We start from the raw sequence: 22,514 nt of genomic DNA, 5'->3' as shown, positions 1-22,514 counted from the left end.
TTGATAAGTCCTAAAATAATTAAGAGTGAACCATATGATTGATAGTTGCTACAACCTTATAAGTGATTTGAATAGTAAGATTATATCATATTATATATACTTTATAATTTAATATATATAAATATATATATCTAACACATAACGGTTCGATTCGGTCTAGTCCAGTTTTAAAGGACCTCAAACCGTGACTAAAACGTATCTTTACGATTTTACAAATTTAGAACCATAACCAAACCAAACTATTAGCAAACCAAACAAAACTGTCCGGTCCAATTTGGTCTAGTTTGGATTTTCAATTTGACCGGATTTTTGTGCATCCCTGTGTAACACATCAGGGATGTCGAGATTGATATGAAATTTGATTGAGCCAATTGCCTAGTACTTGAGCTGTTGAGCAGCATCTTCTTGTGACGGTCCCATGTGCAACGCACGTGCGTCACAGCACTGTGTTTCTTTAGTACCATTAAAATTGATTGCAAAATTGACAAAATTACCCTTAAGAATCGAGAAATTACAAGACAATGTAATTGCTAGAGTGACAACCAAAACCGGTTCTATACATATACAACAATCCACTAAATACAGCTGAAATGGGAAATTGATATACACATCTTGAATGTCAGCAAAAGCAATGGACTAGTTCACTTCCACATGCCAATACCAATCCCCATCGGTGTGCATCAACGCATGTCCTGATGGCCAAAGATAATAAAACAAACACACAGCAGCTTGTCCGTGACAGGAATTTACGTGTGTCCCATTGGTGTGGAGGTCGCTTAAATAGATCAAAAGCTTTACCATTTCCTATAAAGAAAAACTATAAAAATGCATACAAAACAGTCTCTTCTTTTGGTGAGGCATCACACATCCCCACTGCTACAAGAAACGAGAATAGAATTTTTCGATGCCTAGGGATTCTTGGCTTTGATAAGTTACATGTACAAATATGCAGAAGCGCAAGGTTTGGTACCCAACTTACAAGACAAAACCAGTTGGAGCATCCCGACCCCCAACTCACTAGGAGAGGTGGCTGAATATTTAGTTAGCATAACCAAATACCATCCACGAAGGTGAAATTATCACAAACCTGGTTATTAAACATAGGGTACTGCCTCTATTTCCGTTGCTTTTTCGATGGTGTCTCTGATTGGGAGTCAGCCTGCCAATATTAAACTCCCACATATTAAGAAAAGAAAATCAAAATCTAGAAAATTTTATTAGAAATAATGCCCTAATTCCATCACACAATTCATGCAATTAAGATATGACAATAACCTAAAAATTCTTATTTTGATTGGTTGATCGAGATCTAGGATCCCAGCAGAGAAAATACTAATAGAGAAAACGACCATAGTCCATACTCCAACACAAGTAAGATTGTAACATGCTAGCACACGTTACTACTGCTTGGAATAAGTAGGATGAATAGCTCCAACATAGAAAGAAATTTGGAGGATGACAGTGTAGTCAGCTAAATTTACCTGTTTTAGCCCTTTTTTTTGGGTCAAAAATGGAAAACATAGAAAGAAATGTATCGATTTTTTGTGAATCATAGGGGACATTTGGGAAATAAAGATTTTTATTTTTATTCTCTCTCTAACTGGAATTTTATTAACAAACCAACAGGCCAAATAGAAAAGTTGTGATAACAAATTTGCGGGAAACAGGAAGGATCAGATCACACACATTCATGGGCAGGATAACCCAAGTTATCTGTATCCTATGTTATTAAGAAATAGTTACAAACTGAGATCAGCCAAATCTCAAGGCATGTAAACAAACATGCATCAATGTATGGAGTACAAAGAGAAGCTTGGTAAGTATGTTGGAAAAGAGAGAGAAAAAGGTCAGTCTAGGGGTGACAATTCGTGTTGGTGGGTCATAATCGTGTCGTGTCGACCTATGAGTATTATGCTAAACAGGTCAACCCAAACACGACTAGTTTAATAATCGTGTCGTGTCGACCTATGAGTATTATGCTAAACAGGTCAACCCAAACACGACTAGTTTAATAATCGTGTCGTGTCGACCTATGAGTATTATGCTAAATAGGTCAACCCAAACACGACCAGTTTAATAATCGTGACAGAGACCCAAGACATGAACACGACCCGCTTATTAAACAGGTAACCTGTTTAACCCATTTAATTATGTGGGTCATGTAAGCATTTATTAATTTAAGTATAAAAAATAAAAATACAATGAAAAATTGAGATAATAGAAAACAAAATTCATGAAAATGAGAATAATTTGGATAATACAATTACAAGAAAATGCTAAAGACAATATCCATATTGAACTTATACGGAAATAATAGAAATGCCCATAGTAATTGGGTTGAAACAAGCCAAGTGGGAAAAAAGAAAAGAAAAGAAAAAGGGTCAAAAATAGGTTAATTGACCTCACACAATTATGACATGATTAATTAAACGGGTCTAATCGCGTTTCTGACAACCCAGATTTTTAGATTAAGTTTTAATCATCATATATGGATTGATTTTTCTTGATTGATCATATTTGGAGAAATTGTCAAATTTAATTGGGAGTTTTTATGTTATTTAAGGAGATATAGGGCACATATGAATTTTTATAAGACTAAAAATTAAATTAGAAGTCAGTAATGCAAATAAATTAGTTAGTGGTGGAGGTTTGGGGTATTTTTAGAAGTTGGGATAGTGGGATGTAACCAAGTAACAACGTGTGCGTGTGTGTATCCATAGTTGCTGCCAAACAGTACTTACCAAGGGATGTGTTAGATTTCAATTAAAGATCAGCTGAATATTTCATATATTCTTGAGGTGATACACGTGCATGTGTGCAAAAATATGCTTTTAGCTTCTAGTGTACTCTTAAGCATCAGATTTGTGACACGACATATATGTATAAGTTGCCAACACAACACACAAATAGTACATGGATACATATTATGTAAATTGACCAAGTTTCCTTTAGAAGCTGGGCTTGGACTGTTCCAAGCATTTACTTATCCATGTGCTCATATAAAGGAAAAAGAAAAAGATAAAAAAGAGAGGATAAAATAGAGAGCAGTGAGTAGGGGCCAAGGGAGAGCTGTTTGAGAGTAGAAAGAGAAAGAGGCAAAGCTAGAGAAGAAGAAAAAATAGACGAGAAGGGACCAAGCTTAGAGGCACCATCTTCTCATCAATTCAACTATCACTTTGGTAGAGTTTTCTCTAACTTGAGTTGTTTTGAGTGGGTTTTATCAATATCTATCTTGTTGCCATGAAAATATCTGTTTTAGTTGTTGCATATGTTTTTTTTTATCAAACTGATATGGGTTTATATTCAAATCATCATGTTTCTTCATCTTATTCTTGAGCTTCTTGTTCCAATTTTGGTGAAAATATATCTATGCTCCGTATAGATGTGTTTGATATACAAAGAATTCTATATAGTTTTGTGAAGCTTACTCCCATGTGCATCAAACCTCTTAGAAGCTCCGTTGGGACTGTCTCACCCACCATTTTGCAGGTTTCAATGAAAAATTGGAGACTTGGAGTTGCTGATTTGGCTTGTTGGAGACTATCTTGTTTTGTATACTCAGTATTGATAAAATGCTTGTATGAGTTTTCTTTGATGATTTTTTTATGAAATTGGAGTTTGGACTGTATCATGTATATATATCATGTGGGGTTACGAATTTTGGTGATTTTCAGAGCTTGTGATTTATTTGTACCCTCGGAAATGGGTCGTTACAGGGTTAAACGGGTTGAGCTCCAAAACACGAACACAACACGATTAATTGAATGGGTTAAACGATTATGACACGAACACAATTAAGGTCAACCGAAATCCGCTAACTTTGTGTTGTGTTCGAGTCGTGTTGGCAGGTCGTGTCGAATTTTGACACCCCTAGGTTAGTCAAGAAAAAACAACACATAATTTAAGTGTTTGCAGTTTAGCATTATGATACAGCAGTCTGGAATCAATTCTAAATTGGACAACTGAGTCTAATGGGTGAAATGAAGTGCCCTCCTGGGAATCCAAAAGGTAACATAGACTATACTTGATGTTTCTTTCTATTTCTATCGGATGAAGCGAATATATATATATATATATATATATATATATATATATATATATATATATAAGAAGAAAGAATATAAACAAAATGGTAGAATAACAGGGTTTAGGGCACAAAATCATCTCCCTAACAAGCCAACATTCTTTTTCTTTCTATTAAACCCCCTTTCTATATTGTGATTACAGACTGCCTTTCAGAAAAGAAAAAAAAAAAACAAAAAAAAAGGTTGGATACCAGACAATATTAGCCAACTCATCTTTCACGCTGAAAAAGAGAGAGACAACAAATTTTTTGGCTTAGATAGGTTAAGAGTTTTGGGAAGTACAAATACAATTTTTTTTCTTTTAAAAAAACGTAATGAATATTTTGGTCAGTTCAAATGTGGAAATAGAAAAGGGTAACATAGCCTTTTATGGTATGCACATTGATTCCTTAACAGTGGAAGCCTGGAAGGCTATAATTTTTGTAACAAGCAGTAAAGCAAAAGAATGATATGATTGTTGCCTTTGGAGTTTGTGCTGATAAGTCATTTCAACAAATGAGACTGCTCGTTACGCTGGCTATAGGATTTGTAATATTCAAGGGGTTTCTCAGTATCTTGGAGGTTGTATCATTTCCACTAAAACAAAATTTATGTAATCTTGCTCTAACCATAGTAGATTGTCATGATACAAGTAGGTATATGATACTTACTGCATTTGAGAGCTGCTCTCGGATATAGGCCATTGATCTCAGCATGGCACCTAATGTATCCCTGGAGACCTGAAACTTCACCTCAGATTCTCCTGAAGTTGTCTCAGTATCTTGCAGCTGGAAAGGTAAGATGGAAAAAAGCCTCATCAAATGAACAATTAGTTGTAAATGTAGTAGAACAGTTTTTTGGATTAGGATGGAAAAAATTCTCATCAAACGAACAATTAGTTGTAGTCACAGATATTAAATGATGTAATAGAACAGTTTTTTGGATCACAAAATCACCACTTGAGTTGGGATTTGTGGAAGATGGATCATGTATCAAATAATTACCTATGCATATAAAAAATTTAAACAAAAATGAAGTATTTATCAAATATAATTTCATACATGGAGACAAGCCAGAGCTACATTTAGGGGCTGGTCTTGAAGGGTTGAAGCCGTCCAGACCAGAAACCACAAGCCAACTAAAGTACAAGCTCAGGTAAACGATTTCTAAATTAGGATTGAAGCTGACTTATCAATTCAAACCCGATCCAAGGTTGAGTTGGGCTTAAGTCAACTCATATTGCAACCGGCAAATACAATCTGTTAAATACCTTTGTTATAGTCATTATTATTTTTGGTAAGTGTATATATATATATATTTTTGATAAGTAAAGTTGAGGGATATGGGGATAAATTATACTACATGAGTTACTTATAACCATACAAAAATAATGAACAAGGACCATAGCATCAGTGAACAAATGCAAAAAGGAAACAAGTGTTATGATCTTAAGTGGTTTATTGATACCTATTAAATTACAACACTTCACTGAAGAATTTGGTACCATTCAAATTATAACACTCAGAAGCACTAGAGTTCAGTTTATTCTAAACATTTACGAATCTGAGAAATTAGTAGAAAAAAGGTTCTGGATATAGAACTAGGATCGTTATAGAGGCTTATTTAAATGGCATGAAGTGGAGTATAGAGAATTTAAGCACCCATGAGAGAAGCTCCTCTCCATCAAAGGACCTCTTGTTCCGCTCTCGCCACAATCCCCACCAAACACAAAGGGTCGCCACCCTCCAAGTGTCTCGGACCTACCTCTTCAGTCCTCAGGGAACTTCACCATGACCCACTGGATACCAAAAAGAGCAAAAATCATGTTTTAGCTATCCCTAGCTACCAGGTAGTGCAAGAGAAGGTGAACCATCGACTCCTCACCTCTCTTACACATACAACACCAATTGACGATAATCTGGCATCTCCTCCTCGGGTTATCAATGGTCAAGATCCTCCCAAGCACTGCAGTACACTCAAAAAAATGTGACCTTAAGAGAGCCATGGTGCACCACACTGCCTTCCAAGGAAACGAAGGCCTACAAGCATGCACCAACCTCCGATACAAGGAGTTGCATCACAAAGATCCCTTGACTAGACACCATCCAACACCACTCATCAAGCCCCATTTCTCCCACAGCCTGACTGAAAAGAAGCGCCATGAACCCACAAATGTCTCCCGACTCCCAACCCTGGAAGTACTTCCCAAACTGCATCCCAATATATCCTCCTCTGCTATCAAGGCTTTAGCAATTGACAACAGTTAACAACCATCTACTCTAAAAGCTTAAGCTATTAGAGAGGGTGTAACCTTAATTTCAAATCCTTCAATAACAACCAAACAAAACTTTCAGATTGCTTTTTCCAATTGGGTATTGACCCCACCCCCACTCACTTGCTCCCCCCCTCCCCCTCCCCCTCCCCCCCTGGGGCGCGTTTTTTTTAATAGATTTGAGAAACTATAACTAGAACTTTTAGCCCTTAAACTGAATTAATGTCAACCCTTAACCAATAAATATGTAAAAGAAATTTTAGAAGACCAAAACAACTTTACGAATACACAGCTATAGTAGCAAAAAAGTAACTTGCTGCAGTAAACAGCAACTCACTATTGTTGCATTGATAGTTCTGCCACAATAAAGTGCTATGGTACCACTGCAGTGCCTTCCAAAAGTATTATGATATTAACTAAAAAGTTTCCAACATTTAGCTATAAATATAAATGGGCAAAGTTTGACAGATTTGACTCAAAATTGAAATAAAAACCATACCCGACTATATACTGTAATAGCCCCACTCCACCACATTGTATGATATTGTCCGCTTTGGGCTTGAACCCGCACGCTTTTGTTCTTGGTTTTAACCCCAAAAGGCGTCATACTATTTGGAGATAGCACTAGCACATATAAGCACTTCACCTTACCTAGGCAATGTGGGATCGTGCACCCGTAGCTTGCCAGTGCCTCGCAGCCACCCACATTAGTTGTTCTCTCTTAAACACTGCTTTTGTCAATCAACATTCACCCACAAAATTTGTTCTTTGGTTACTGGGTTGCTCCTTGCTTTAATTCACTCAATCTCATAGACTAATTTTCAAAGTCTATATTAATTTCAAAGCTCTCTCTCTAGATTAATTTTCAATGCTCTCTATAAAAAATATATACTCTCGTAATCATCGTGATGCTACTCTAAACTGATTATAACCCCATATTTATATTCAATATAGGAGTCCTAGTTGAAACAAAAAACCTGTGTGATTAAAAAATACAACATTCATAGGTTTTTAAAAACGACGATTGATCACTCGGTTCACAAGTTCGATTGATCATGCTTACTTTAGAAGCCCCTAACTGAAGAGTTCAATCAATAGAGGCATCAATCCCTGCTTAATGTTTTCCTTTGATTGATTGGTTTGCTCGATTAAAACATCAATAGTGTCTCTCTTTTCAATTGATACCGATCAATCAACATCCAAAAATCTTTATTTTTAATTAAACTGATTTAAGCCCTTTTTGGTGATCAAACCTAGGTCATAATAAGTCCACCTTTCTAATAAATTAATCCAACCTACATTCTTTTTATTTTCTTACTTTTTTTTATACGTAAATAAAATTTCATAAAAGGCGCTCAAGAGGGGAGCACTCCCGAAGGAATAAACAATGCGCACAAAGCGAAATCCAACCTACATTCTTATGTCTTTAATTAGTATGTCTACAATCTAAAGAGATATGGAAGATGGAGCTACAACAAAGATCATGCTGAAAATCCATCAACACATGACTTAATATCCTAACAAGGGTTCAAAAAGAGTATAGATCTAGTATGCAACTTCATTTTCATAAGGAGCTATCTGAGGCTCTCAAAGTTTTCCTTCCAAATCTTGACCTCACACTCAAACTATGTCCATCCACTTTAATGGCCCAAGCTTTATCATTGGGTCAAGCGATGGCTCCTATATAAAATATAAATGCACAAAGGTACTATTTACAACTTTGTAAGCAGTCACTATATTCATGTGGTACTCTTCCCTGTATTTAAAGCATTGAAAATGGCAAAAGAATGAACTTGTAAGATTTACTACACATAAATAAAGAATGTAAATCAATCTATAGCTGAAGGTGGATAGCAACAAAAATTAAGTTGAAGATATGTCAAAACCATCAACACACCCGCCCCACCCCGCGTGGCACCAAAAAGAAAAGTTAAAAAAAAAAAAAAAAAATCGAATGAGATTGCAAAAGTAATAATCAAATGGACAATAAAGTTCAATTTGGGGCCGACATACCTTTAGATTGATGACAGCAACCCTATTAGCCGGGGTAGAGAGCTGATCACTGATGTAGGCCATAGATCTCAACATGGGCTCTAGTGTGACCCTTGACAGCTGAAACTTAACTTCTGATTCTCCTGAAGCTGTCCTGCTATAATCTTGCAACTGCAAGTGGCAAAATCAGATATTAGACACTTACCGGGGGAAAAAATCAGATATTAAACACGGTGCTGTTTGCCAACCGTCAACTCCACACAGTAGAGAATATCAGCAATAAAGCATCTTGCCCACCCCATATATGGTTTATTTTTATCTTAAAAGAAAATAAAAAATTAAAAAAAAAAAAGGAAGAAAAAACACATAAATGTTCATAGAGAACACGATGACACAAACATAACAGATCCTATAAAGTTTCATGTATTTCAATCAGATAGACCATTCCCCAGTTTTCCCTCATTTCTGTTCAGATTTCAGAGTCCATATCCAAACAGTAAACACAATAAGTCAAATGACATTAAACCCATGGCAAAAATGAGGGGTTTATGTGAGCCTTAAATGCCAAAAGATAATCGTAAATGGAACCAAAATAAAGACCTTATATGCATACCTTCAGGTTGATTACTGCTACTCTATTTGCAGGTGCTGAATTCTTGTTCTCCATCACCCAAGTCATCGACTTGAGACAAGGAAGAACCACCTAGATATAAGGAAAAGAAAAGACAAGCACACCTTATCAATTAAACTGCCCACTTTTAGAGAATCCAGGATGTAATTATCACGGAAGAAAACACACACACATGGAAATTCTACACCTACCATGTTATCAGGATGACCATCATCACGGTGCAGAGACACAGGAGCCATTCGTGGCAGATTTAAATCGGCAACATGTTGAGCAGGAATACCAGTGTCATTCAGATTAAAACGCCGTGTCATTTCATCTTGTCTTGGCCATAATAATGGGGTCATATCTGGAGATGAAGTAGATGTCCTCCTGTCTTCATAGCCAACCGCACTGACCTGTGAACTAGGAGGTGCAACTTTCGCAACATTTTTCTTAATAGCAGCCACCTTCTTTCCTCCTTCTTTAAGGGCAGCCATCGCCACATTATAGGTCTCTGGAGCTATTGACCCTTCCTCTGCATATTTGATGGCTTCACGGCATAGATTGTTGTACCGCAATGCCAGCGACTCTTGGCAATGTAGTTCACCACGTTCATCTGATCCAACCCCACTTTTGGCATTTCTTGTCCACCGCTTCAAGATGTAATGGGAAGGCAGAGTAAGAACATTTGTCACAGTAAAAACTGTCAGAATGTGTCTACAGAGGATGCCTGAATACTCAAACATCTGGCAGCTACAATTTGCTCTCATCTCCGGACTATTCAATGAGACAATGTAAGCTTTGTGTTCATCCTCAAATTTTGCAACTCTGAATGTGCTAATAGCCCCATCATCTTCAATCCTACTAGCGGTATACGCAAAGGTCTCAACTAACTCTTCTTGAAATTTTGCAAATATTTTCCTTGTGTATAGATTTGCTGCCTGTTTCTCCATGGGTGACGGCGTACTCAGTACTGGTGTGGTGCATATTGAATCATAATCTGCTTCTATTTCCTTTTCAAATGAATTCTCTAAAGCTCTTTCATACTGCCTAAAGAACATTGGTAAGGTAGTCTGTTGATTCACATAACCATCAAAAAAGGAGCTTTGAAATCCTTGGCTTGGAGAAATTGCAGCAAAAAATGAATCCCGAGAATACACTGGGACCCATTGTGTGCGTGAATTATAAATTGACTGAAGCCAATCGTTCCTCCTGAGGTCGTATTTATCAAGTATAAAATCCCAAGACGATTCAAATTCCTCGATTGTCTCAGTCAAGTTGATACAATTATACAGCTCCCCTTGAAAATTAGGATGTGCATGACATACATGAGCCAACCTTTCCTGGCCTTCTCTTAGTACATGCCACTTGCTAATACAATGGCGGACTTCTGGAAACACCTGAGCAACTGCTGACTGTATGGCTTTGTCCTGATCTGTTATTATAGAAACAGGGGCACGATCATTCATTGCAGCAAGAAATGTCCTGAACAGCCATATAAATGTAGCCTCAGATTCATCTAGAAGTAATGCACAACCAAACAAAACCGTCTGACCATGATGGTTCACTCCTGTGAATGGAGCAAATGGGACTCTACACTGATTTACTCTGTACATTGTGTCCAATGTAACAGCATCCCCAAAATGAGTGTAGGCAGTTCTAGACCTTGCATCTGCCCAAAATACATTAGCCATGCGATTACCTTCATCAAGCTGTATGGCATAGTAGAAACCAGGGTTCTCAGCCTGCATTTTCTTGAAATAATCCAACAAATTCTGAGCATCCCTCCCTAACGTCCTTTTCCGATTACCAGGTCTGGCAGCATAACTCACAGAGCCAGTGTTCTTAACTGCATGATTTGATTCTGCAGGAGGAACATTCCTAGCTCCACGATTTGTATCTGCAGCAGCACGGTTTCCATCCATTGATACATACATAACACCACTAGGAACAATTCCCACACCTTCATCAATTCCCATATTCTTTGCAGCTCCGGCAAAATGCCTACGGGGTCGCAGGTAATGCACCTTACTAGGTGTCACTGTGGAGTGACTATGGTCCTTCACAAACTTTGTCACAACCCATTTGTCTTGACCCTTACACTCTATTCTAAGCATTGCATCACAGCTATCACCACCCCTCCTTTTTAAGCCATCCCTGGCGCATAAAAACTCACTAGCAGTGACTGTCCCATCAGACTTGAATCGATTACAATGACCAACACGGACGCTAAAACCCACACGCCTGGCATACTCATCATAGAAAGTCTTGGCAGCATCTTCTGAATCGAATTCCATACCCACATGCGGATCAGAATCCCCATCATCATCATGACCGGTAGAGTTTCCAGCAGTGTTCACTTCTCCACTATCGTTGGGTTCAACATCTTCATCATCAGCAATGGCATGGTGCCCCAAGTTCCTCTCTTCCACATCAATCACTTCAACATCCATACTGAACACTTTATAAGACCAATATTGATTGTTACTCTGCGGACCAGTTATGTAGAAGGTATTTTCTTCATTTAAGCAATATTGCTTGCAATCTGCAAATGTTTTAACTCTTAGATTACATGAGATTCATATGGCAACACAGTAAAAAATACAACTTCCTGATTAAACTACATGAAAAACGTCCAATTTATTTATTTATTTTTTTAAAAGGGTAAAGCACCACTTAATCACTAACCCTACATTTGCTAGGGCAGGGAAGGAGGAAAAGGGGGCAGTTCGGTTAGGGAAGAGGGAGGGAGGGAGAAAGGAAGGGAGAGCTGTAACTAAATATTCTTCCACCCAATTTCAGGCAAAGAAGGAAGGGAAGCAAGTTTCCCTCCCTTTTCAACCTTATTATGCCTCGTATATATTGATATGTATATATACATATAAGCATAGCATGTAAATATACATAGAAAAAATACAAACACCCACAAAACAAGTATATATATACATACATACATTTATATACACACACACAAATATCTTCTTAAAGCATACATGTCATATAAGATCTATTAAGGTTAAGCAAGTCCAATATTTTGTCGTTTTCTTTTTCCATCACTTCTCAGAAAACAAACAGGAGAGGAAAAATATAATATATAAGGAAATTTAAATAAAATGCACTTTGTTTTCAGATAAATTTAAAGCTTCCATTCAATCACTATACAATTCACAGATAATCTAAATACAGTCAGTGCAGCAATTTAGACCTCTTGCATGATATCTATCGCCACTACTATAACATACAAACACAGAAATTTAGCTCAATTACTGAAACAAATAAATTGAAAAATAAGCAAACAAAATAATATAGATATACACATATAAATACACACACAAAATATATATGCGTGTATATCAATCAGCATAAGGAGAGAGACCTGTGATCAAATGGAAAATAATAGATCTTCGAACGGTTATCGAAAATTTGTCTTTCGCAGAGGTAAAGCCGAGACTTTTAAGTGTTCTTCAATCAACAGGTCTGCGTTTTTGATCGACGTGAAACGGAGGGGTTCGAAACGACTTCGTTTTGGAATATCTAGGGTTTCATCTCAGCACAGGTGAGATTACAGAGAGAGAGAGAGGGGGGAGCATGTCTCATAGATTCCAGATGACATATGTAGGCGCTAATTTACAACCGTCTGATATAGATCTCGCGGCTCCTATTGTTTCAGAACAAACGCCTTGTGCTTTTATCGATCTTGAGCAGACGGTCATTTTGTGGGTCCCACGTTGCGGGTGTATATCCTCTCACCCTGGCCGTCCATGCTTGTATGTATGTAATGCTGGTCGACTCAGAAGTGAAACGGTTCGAGTTAATTCAATTGACTGACTACACAATTGGTTCTTTTTAAAGCTTGTTTGGTCCCGGTGGGAAACTTCACTTGGATGGTTTGTCAATACTTCAAGGAGATTTTTCTATATTTGCATCACACTTCTTTTGTTTTTTATTTTCTGACAAACATTAGTTTCTCCCTACATTTAACGGTCAAAGATTTAGACACAATTTTTTTGCCGTCGTCAAAAAATAATTTATAATGCCCAATTTGCCCTCCTCGTTCCATTTAATTTAGAGCCTATTTGGAGTTGATGTTGAAATAAAAAAAAAAATTTATTTTTATCAAGCTGTCAAAAATTTACTGTCAAAAGTATTTAAGTGTTTGGTGCTAAGTCACACACTCCATCTTAACGGGTGTCGCTCTCACGGTCCGAGCGCGCTCCCATTCTCATAGTACGCATACTCTCTGACTCAAATTATCACTATTTATGACTTAATTTTGCAGCTCTCACACTCCTACTCTTGAATTCGCTTTCGCTCCGGCTCTCGCTTTATGTGACTTTGGTTTGGTGGCACATTATAATAAATACTTTTCACAATTAAATTATTTTTTAATTTTTTTTGTAACAATATTATTTGAAATACTTTTATCGCTAATTTTACAATAACATCCTTTAATAGGATGTTACCCTATTTGATAATAAAACTTTATTAAGAAGAAGTGCAATTGTCTTTATAAAAAATAAAAAGGACGAAATGTCTAATGAAAAAAGATCACTTAAAACATTCAACCTTTATTCAGAACGCAATTTTGAAAACTCCAAATTCTAGCTTCGAAAAGCTCTACTTAACTAAATTTGGAAATTATTAAAATCGCTTTTAATGATTACGAAACACATCTAAAGGAAAACTGTTCAAATTAAAAACGTTTTTACGCAGTAGAGACACAATCCCAAACGGGCCCTAAATTTAACCCTTTCTCCCCTCGTTAGTAAAAGATTCTCCTTCTCTTGCACCTATTTTTTAGTACTTTTTTTATATTTTACATCTTGATGTTATATTTTGTATAAATAATTCAGCCTTATATAATTAAGCAGTATTATAAAGGAAGAGAAAATAATTAAATAAAACTTATTATGGTAACAAAGTTTGATAATATTGGAATTATTTTGGTCCCAGTTCTAATCTAGGGTTTGCTCTTTAAAATGTCAAAAAGGTACTCACCATCTCTGTGATATGATATTGGTTTCAGTGTACACATGTTACTACAGTGATGAACATGTGTAGTATGGTAATTTTAAATATGAGAGAGCTCATGTAAAATTGACTATACTGTGTAGTTATACTATGCTTTGTTGGGTTTCTATCATTACCAGGGGCATTACAATCTTTTCATAAATTTGTGTAACCATTATATATATGCCTTGGATGCTACATTGCATTTTACAGCTCAAAAAAATCAAGTTTGATTGTGTACACACAGTTGCACCACAAAAATCCGTATATATTAACAAGTGTCTTATAGAGGGGTATTTGGTCAATTATATATGAAGAACAATTGCTTGACACGTATCCAGTGGTCCTAGAGTGAGAGAATGAGGACTGTTATGCATTTCTTTGGCATCAAGGTTGAATTATATCGTTGATATTTGTATTTATATTAGTTGTCATTTGCTGTGGCACTATAGGACAAAAACTACGAAGGTGGCAGGGGTATTATGGTCCTTTTACACAGAGAATGTCAGAATATTTTCTATCAAATGATTGGTTGACAGTGCCAAGTGTATTTCCTCTTTAGGGTAGGATTTTAGCTCAATGTATCCTATATATACACTGTTATAGAATTGTGCCTTTTAAGCCTTTTAAGTGAGCATCCTTACAAGCTACATTGTGACATACACTTGAGACACTAAGAACAATGAACATTTATTGAGATTTGAGGACAATTTGTGAATTAATTCATCTCAGAGATCCATATATTGAGAGTGTGAATTTGAAGATGATATACCGGGCTATATGTTGCTGGTGTACTGGTGCAGAAGGCTGGTTCAGAGGGTCAATCCAAGCTTGAGGCTATTTTAGAGGTTCCTAGAGGTAGAGGCAAGTTTGTTTCACTATTTTACATATGTAGAAACCATGTTTGTATACATTTTCTAGCTATAGTAGATATTGATGTCTCAAACCTCAGTTTGTGATTGCTTTTACTAGTTTTTGCTTCTGATATAAGCTTATAAGGTTGATATTATGTTGTGTGAATGTTGAATACCATCTGAGTATGAATATATATATGATTTAAGGCTGTCCAAGTTGAATTGTACACATAAAAATGACCATTACAGTGTTTGGTCTCTTGAACCATCACAATTAGGGTTTCAGCAGAGATTAGGCCTGTCTGTATACTGTTATTGATATACCTTACCATTATCATTGTGATCATCATATGAGCATGTGTATATTGAAGATATAAGGTTATGGAAACCAAGTTCTAGTCTGCGTTGATATGAAATTCTAATTTTACCCCTCAGACCACATATATCAGAAGAATGAAGCATTGTTGTTGTTGTTTAATACTTTGAAATATGGAATCATCCTTATCTATTGTAATAACTTGAGTATTGTTGTAATACATTTTTTATATTGTATTTGGTAATATGTGAGAGCTTATAGGGTCCAAGCATGGTTGCTTAGGACATGGGGTGTAATACCCCTAATTTTAAAAGGATAGTATCGGCATTTTAAGTTTTATTTTATTGCATTTTTATTTGTTTATATGTTTGGTTGCCTGGTTATTTTAATTAATTGATTATTTGTTTTAATTGAACTGTTTGTTTCATTGTTAATTTAATTGTATTTTTATTTTCTTTAATTAGATTAAATTAGTTTTAATTGTTTAAATGGTTTATTAGTTTATTTAAATGAATTAATTGGATTAAATTAGAGTTATTAATTATAATGTGAAATTAGGGTTTTAGTCTTTTATGGATCGTATTGGCTTACTAGGGTTTAGTTGGGTTTCCGTCTCTAATTACATCTCTAATTACAAGTAGACTTAGGTTTTATATTTGCCTATATATATACTATTATAAGTCTGCAAAAGATTTTTAGAACCCTATTCATGTACAGAGACATAGAGAGAAACAGAGAGGGAATTGTGAGAAAAACAAAGAGCGTCCAGTTAGGGTTTTTGGCTGTGGATTAAAGGACGGACCTATGAGGAGGGAAAGGTGAGCAGAAGGAGGTTGACAGTGAATGGACATCGTCAGAAAACTTAGGAAGACAGCGACGAGTTTTTAATTCAAAATCTTAGGCAAGTTCTACTCTGTCTCTCTCCCCTTGACATGTATTATATGCATGCCTAGAGGATCTCTATGGTTTTAATCAGACATTAAATAAATCTCCTATGTTTTTAAATCAAGATTAAATAGTCTATGTGTTGAAAAATTAACCGTTTCTTTGTATCAACTGTTGTTTCATATGTGTTCTAAGTTTCTATTAATGATGCATACAGGAGTTTAGATGCCTTATGAGGAATTTTGGGACATGAATTGAACCCTAGGAATTGTATTCGATATCACAGAAGTGAAGAAGACGAACTAAAAGAGGAAACGAAAGAAGCAGCTCTCTGTGAGAGAGAGAGCTGGCTCTATGGATTGAGGGAGCCAGCTCCCTAGACCATAGAGCCTGCTCCCAAGGTGTGGGAGCAGGCTCTCAACTTATGAGAGCATGCTCTCATGCCAAACTTGCTACATAACGTGGTTTAAGGGTCTGTTTTGGGTTTTTGAAGTTCCTAGACTGTTTTGGGTGATTTGTAGGGACTCTAAACATTATATTATACTGTATTAGAACCCGCATTGCATAATTAAAGTCTTTACGCTAACGGATTTAACAGTAAGGAAGTTTAAACAATCTTGCGTACTGTTAACGGATAGAAATGATTAAATTGTGTATTTTTGTTTTAACAATTTAATGGACTGTAGCATTGATTCTAAAAAAGCTATTAGGCTATATTAGAACCTACACGGTAGAATTAATATTTTTATGCTAACGGATTTAATAGTAGGAAAGTTTAAACAATCTTGCGTACTGTTAACGGATATAAATAATTAAATTGTGCATTTTTGTTTTAACAATTTAATGGACTGTAGCATAGACTCTAAACATGCTATTAGGCTGTATTAGAACCCACACGGCAGAATTAATATTTTTATGCTAATGGATTTAACAGTAAGGAAGTTTAAACAATCTTGCACGTTGTTAACGGATAGGAATGATTAAATTGTGTAATTTTGTTTTAGCAATTTAACAGACTGTAGTATGATTTATAAATCTTGTTTGGATGCATAATAGGGTTATTTTATTATCAAACTTGTTTTATACTTACTCTGAATTTTAATTGCTGAGATATTAAACTTTGCTCTGCAATTATATGGATAAACATTTTGGATTCTAATTGCTGAACTATTAAACTTTGTTCTGTCAATTACAAGGATTACTGTTGTGGATTTTAATTGCTGAACTACTATATTATGTTCTGTACTTACATGGATGTTGTGGATTATATGCACCGGTATGGAACGGTGGCATATTAGGTTTGGATTAGATCAAAATGCTAATTCCTACCTATTCTGGATTTAGCAAATGGATTTAATATTAACATTGAAATCCTAATTAAATGTCGTTTCTTGGCAACGAACAGTTGAGCGGCACTTCATTGGTTTTGGATGGAATTTATATATATATATTTATGGTACCACGATATAAGTTTGAGTCTTAAGATCGTTGGTTAGGGAGCGTTTATGCATTGGGATGCATAGCTGGCTATGATAGTTGAGGTGTACCCTATTAGGTCTAAGTACTCATACCCACCGTTAGGTACATTTTTGCATGTTGCCTTCTATTCAGGTTGAGACCCCCATTGTAGTCCAGTAAGAGCCCTTTAGTGTGGATATATATATGTATGGACTAGATAGATATTGTTAAGATATCTAGGATGTATCTGCATATTGGGTCTCTGTTTGGATTGTAATTAGAATAGAATTTGTTCGTGGGCCTAACCTACTATTATTTTTCAGGTATCGTACGGTTCCAGTCTTAGAGCTTGTTCGTGTTGAGTAGAGACGGTCACTCATTCTTCCGACTGTGTAGGACTGCTATTTATATTTAGTTTTGGATTTTCCTTTTTAGTTTAGTGTATCTTCAGTTGGGTTTTGAATAGGGGTCCACTAGATGGATTCCCGAGTTGTATTTTATTGGAGGTTTGGATGTACTGGAATAGTTCTTATATATAAAATTTATTCTGAGGTTTCATTTTTGGATTATCAGTTTAGCTTTCTTTCAGCAATTTTATTTATTCCTATTTATCATAATTGTATTCTGTGTTCATTTATTGCCATTTGTTTTTGATATCCTCGGGTGTTCGGGCGTGGGCCTGGCCAACCCGCATCTGGAAATCCGGGGGTATCACATGGGGAGTGCTTGTGAGCACATGTTTGTGAGCTAGGGAGTGTGTAGAGAGTGAGACAGCTGAGTGTGTTTCTTCTTGCATTATAACTAGTGGATTTGCATTGGCAAAGGCCGGGAACCAAGGTTTTTTATCCCTATTGAGAGGGGTTTTCCTTATAAACATCTTGTGTCACTGTTGTGTGATTATAGTTTGTATACATTTAGTTAAACAGTTTTTAATACACTTATAAGACCTAAAAATTGACCAAGTGTTGGAAGAAGTTTCCATTAAAGAACCAATTCACCCCCTCTTGGTTTATCAATTGGTATAAGAGCTTTGGTATACTGTTCAAGGGTTTTAACCAGCATGCAGAAAAAATCTTGAAGAAATGGATGAATGTCAAGTTACCAACAAGGCTCCAGGGTTTAATGGATCAAACTATGATTTATGGAAGACAACGATGGAAGCTTTTTTAATGTCATAATAATCATATGATATCTGGCATACCACCATTATTGGTATGGTGGTTCTTAGTCCAAATGATCCTACTGTAAATGATAAGTTAGCCTTATCAAATGATGGGAGAGCTAACATACTTAACTGTGAAAAATAGAATTGAAGCCTCAATTCAGAGGAGCTCGTGGTGTAATCATTTGGGATCTTAGTGCACGAGGTCAGACCATTTTGATGTCGCTTGAGCCACCTATATAAGGGAATTAGCCCTTTTTGGACCATTTTGATGTCACTTTAGCCACATATTTAAGGGAATTAGCCCTTTTTGGCAAAAAGGTTGGACATTTGGCAAGGATTAGCTTTGGATTAAGTTACTTTGGGACATCCTCTCTTTACATTCATACGCTCCCTCTCTAGGGTTTCAATAAAGGAAGAAGAAGAAGAAGATGAGCCAAAGCTTGGAGAATGATTGTGAAGCTACTTTGATGACATCTACCTTCTCCATAAGTGGCTAGTTCTTCACTTAGGGCTTGGATGAGTCCTAAGCATGTGTAATTAAACCTTTGTCTTTCAATTTTGGGGATTATTAATTGTAATTAGTGATATGGTCTTGTGAATTCAAACTTGGTTGTACCAAGGTTTATATTGATAATTCTTCCCATTGATTCTCTATGTTGGTTGCATGTTGTCTTATGTGTAATTAATTGAGGATTAATCTTTATACTAAGTGCTTTTTGTAATTGTGCTTAGTGATGGCCATACATGGTATTTATTAGATACAATTGTCAATTAGTTTGATGGGTTATGCTTAGTCTTGATGGGTTGTACTGTACCTTAGATTAATTGTAGTTAGGTAGATAATTCATGTTTGAATTTGATAGTCTATGCTTATTATTGCAATTTCTATTATTCTCTTGATTTGATGTGTGCTTATAGCCATATTTTGATTACAAAAAGCTTTCCCCATTAATTGAAAGCTCTTGGTTTAGTTGCATATGCTTAGTGGTGCATTCCACACCCTAAGCCTCTTTTCCTATCTCTAAACTCTACTTAATCTAGTGTTAATTTTAATTGCATATTCACATTAGTTTAATCAATCAATCAAACATACTTTCAATCTCATGTCCATTAATGTCAAGTTAGATTCTATCCCATAATCCCTGTGGATGACTCATTCTCACTTTATACTCATGTATAAGTGTTTTGTGGCTTTTATAAATGTAAAAGTTGATGCCCACATAGCACATTCTAATTCTACATATTTAAACACATTTTTGTGCACACACATTAGTTGCATCAGTGGCAAATGGCAAAGTATTCGATCATCAAACATGTACACAAATTCAATAAAGGTGAAGTGGCAAGTGGCAGGATAACCGACCGCCAAACACTTAGGAAATTTTCAAGTAAAAATGAAATTCATTGCAAAAACAAGTGTGAAGCGGCAAGTGGCAGAGTAGTCGATCGCTAAAACACTTAGAAAAATTTTCAAACAAAAACACTTGGCAAGAAATTCAAGCAAAAATAGAAGATCTCTGGATTCGGCAAAAGGCTTTTCCATTAATTAATTCCAAGTACAAAAATAGTCCTTCCTCTCTTCAATTACATTTACAACAACAACAACAACCAAAAAAAAAAAAAAAAAAGAAAGAAGAGAAAGGAAACAAGAGAAAAAATAAATTAAAGGGCTATAAAGCTAGGTTGCATCCTCTATAATTTCCATCTCATCAGATCTATCAGGGGTAGGATGGGTTGGAGTAGCAGGGGCAGGTCCGTCTTTTCTGGCAGGAGGAAGGGTCAAAGAGCCATCTACAGCCTCAACCACCTTTTTGCACTCGGTAAACACCTCTTCAAGATTGCCAGGAAGAGGATCCATGTAGGTGCCAAGAGGGTCAATCTTTAGATCCCAGTCATAGTCATCTGGTCCATTTACGCCCTACCAGGGTCAGTTGGATTACTGTGGTCCATGAATCGTCTCTACAACCACCTATTCGGGAGAACCGTTGTGACGGCCCAAGTTTTGTAAACCCAGTGCATCAGTGATGAACAAAAGATGACCCGACAACAGATCCGAAATGCCGAAGCTAAAACTTAAACAAGGTCTTTAGAGATGTACGTCATCCTCAAGACAACGGAAGCAAAACGGAGCCAAGGGTATCAATAACCCTATAAGAGAAGAACCAAGGGTAAAATGGTCATTCTACCCTAAGTGGAGTGAAATTAACTTACAATAAATCAAATGAGATCAAAATTACCCTAAAACATCATTTGGTGACTTCACATGAAGTCCCAAGGCCAAAGGAAGTAAAAATCTCAAACGATCCCTATCCCGGTTCGAACTAAAACTGACACCCTCTCACTAAAACAAGGGTATCTTGAGATAAGAGAAGAATCTAAAACTAAAATTAACACCATTGGAAATCTTACTTCGACGCGGTCAGTTTAGACTCAAGAACGGACCAATTCCGAGTTGAAACGAAGAAGTTACGTCAGATTGAAGTTGGAAATCCAAAACTAAAAACTCTGGAAGACTTGAACCGGTTCAACTATTCTTGAACTGGTTCAACATTGGAAGTACGACCAAGTTGAGCCAAAATGACACCTTGAACTGGTTCAACTATTCTTGAACCGGTTCAACTTGACCAGAGTTGAACTTAAACAGCAGAAACAGTGTTTTAGCACAAAAATGAGTTTGGAGCGCGGTTTTCGAGATCAATATGACATTTTTCGGAAAAATGTCGTGAAGAAACTCCCCTTAAAATCACATTTTCTATGTGACAGAGTTGAGAATGGAATTTATTTTGCAAAGGAAATCCCCAAAATGCCCTTATAACAGATTTTTATAAAAAGTGAAAATGAATGCCTTCCCATGTGCTCGTTTTGCAAAATATGACTCGAAACTCGAAAGCGATCATGCACGCAAACGTAATATGGATAAATACACGTGTTCCAATGGCCCATGGCCACATAGCACATCATATACAAAATACGACCTATCAAACCTCAAGTTCTCATAATTTCATAAAACAAACTATGGAATTTAACTCGCATACATATGATACAAATGTATATGGCACTTGGCCTCATGTTATGCATACAAAATAGACATCTTCAAGTGTTCTTAGATATACATTACACATCAAGGAAGCCATCTTAGCTTCTACAATACCATATATCCATGGAGCCATTAGATATAATCTAATTAAACAAGATAATCAAATTCTCTAGATTTCAAATCAATTTCGAATAACCTCAAATTAATATATGTTAAACAACATAGCATGCTCATTACATATATCAAATCAAAAGTGCAAAATAAGCAAGATACCATCATATAGAATTTAATTAATTTAAATTAATCAAATCTCAAGATTTCAAAAGTTATTCAAATGATTCCAAATTAATATATATCAAAGATCAACTCATGGGCATGCCATTTACCAAGTCTAAAATGAGTTATATGCAAGATATGATAAATCACTAATTTATCAAATTAACAAAAGACATGCATACAACTTATATAAGCATCAATAGCATGCAAGAAACAAAAATATAACCCTATAACATCCCTTACCTCACTAGAGAAGTGTCTCTCTAGAATCCAAGGTAAATCAACACAAAATGGTAAACCATTCAAGGGTTATGAAGAGGAGGATGAGGGGAACAAAAAGTGTTCCAAGCTTCATGGTTTAAGGTGAGTGGAAGGCCATCAAAAATCAAGGTCAAGGCCAAAGGTTTCAAGCTCCATCCATGGAGGCTAGGGTTTTTGGTGAGGAAGGAATGAAATAATGTGAAAATGTGTGAGTGGAGGAAATAGAAATCCTTCACTCACTATGTGCTCTTACACCATGGTCAACACACATTAGTTTGGTTAATTGCTCAAAAACCCTTCTTTAAAACCATAAT

The 22,514-nt window shown here is 36.1% G+C and overlaps 1 protein-coding gene across 1 annotated transcript; it reads right to left on the bottom strand.

Moving 5' to 3' along the window:
* Nucleotides 1-469: 469 nt before the first annotated feature.
* On the bottom strand, nt 470-12,705 carry LOC132306393 (protein FAR1-RELATED SEQUENCE 3). The gene is made up of 6 exons (XM_059803775.1): nt 12,315-12,705; nt 9,151-11,483; nt 8,942-9,031; nt 8,350-8,499; nt 4,736-4,852; nt 470-1,159 (listed from the first exon to the last, which is right to left on the bottom strand). The coding sequence occupies exons 2-6, from the start codon at nt 11,389-11,391 to the stop codon at nt 1,115-1,117; spliced, it is 2,643 nt and encodes an 880-aa protein (XP_059659758.1). The 5' UTR covers nt 11,392-11,483; nt 12,315-12,705; the 3' UTR covers nt 470-1,114.
* Nucleotides 12,706-22,514: the final 9,809 nt, after the last annotated feature.

Source organism: Cornus florida, unplaced genomic scaffold, assembly GCF_030987335.1.
Source record: "Cornus florida cultivar Cherokee Brave unplaced genomic scaffold, ASM3098733v1 CherokeeBrave_3.0.0_Hap2_Chr05, whole genome shotgun sequence".
NCBI lineage: Eukaryota > Viridiplantae > Streptophyta > Magnoliopsida > Cornales > Cornaceae > Cornus > Cornus florida.
Note: the sequence above shows the minus strand (reverse complement) of the source record. Positions and strands in the feature narration are given on the sequence as shown.

Bases quoted from the DNA above. Each gene is read 5' to 3' on its own strand.
- LOC132306393 (XM_059803775.1), bottom strand. From the start codon at position 11,391: ATGGATGTTGAAGTGATTGATGTGGAAGAGAGGAACTTGGGGCACCAT. The intron at 9,032-9,150 runs GTAGGTGTAGAA...CCTTATATCTAG, and splicing joins ATGGTCATCCTGATAACATG to GTGGTTCTTCCTTGTCTCAA. The intron at 4,853-8,349 runs GTATGTCGGCCC...TTACCTTTCCAG, and splicing joins TTGCTGTCATCAATCTAAAG to CTGCAAGATACTGAGACAAC.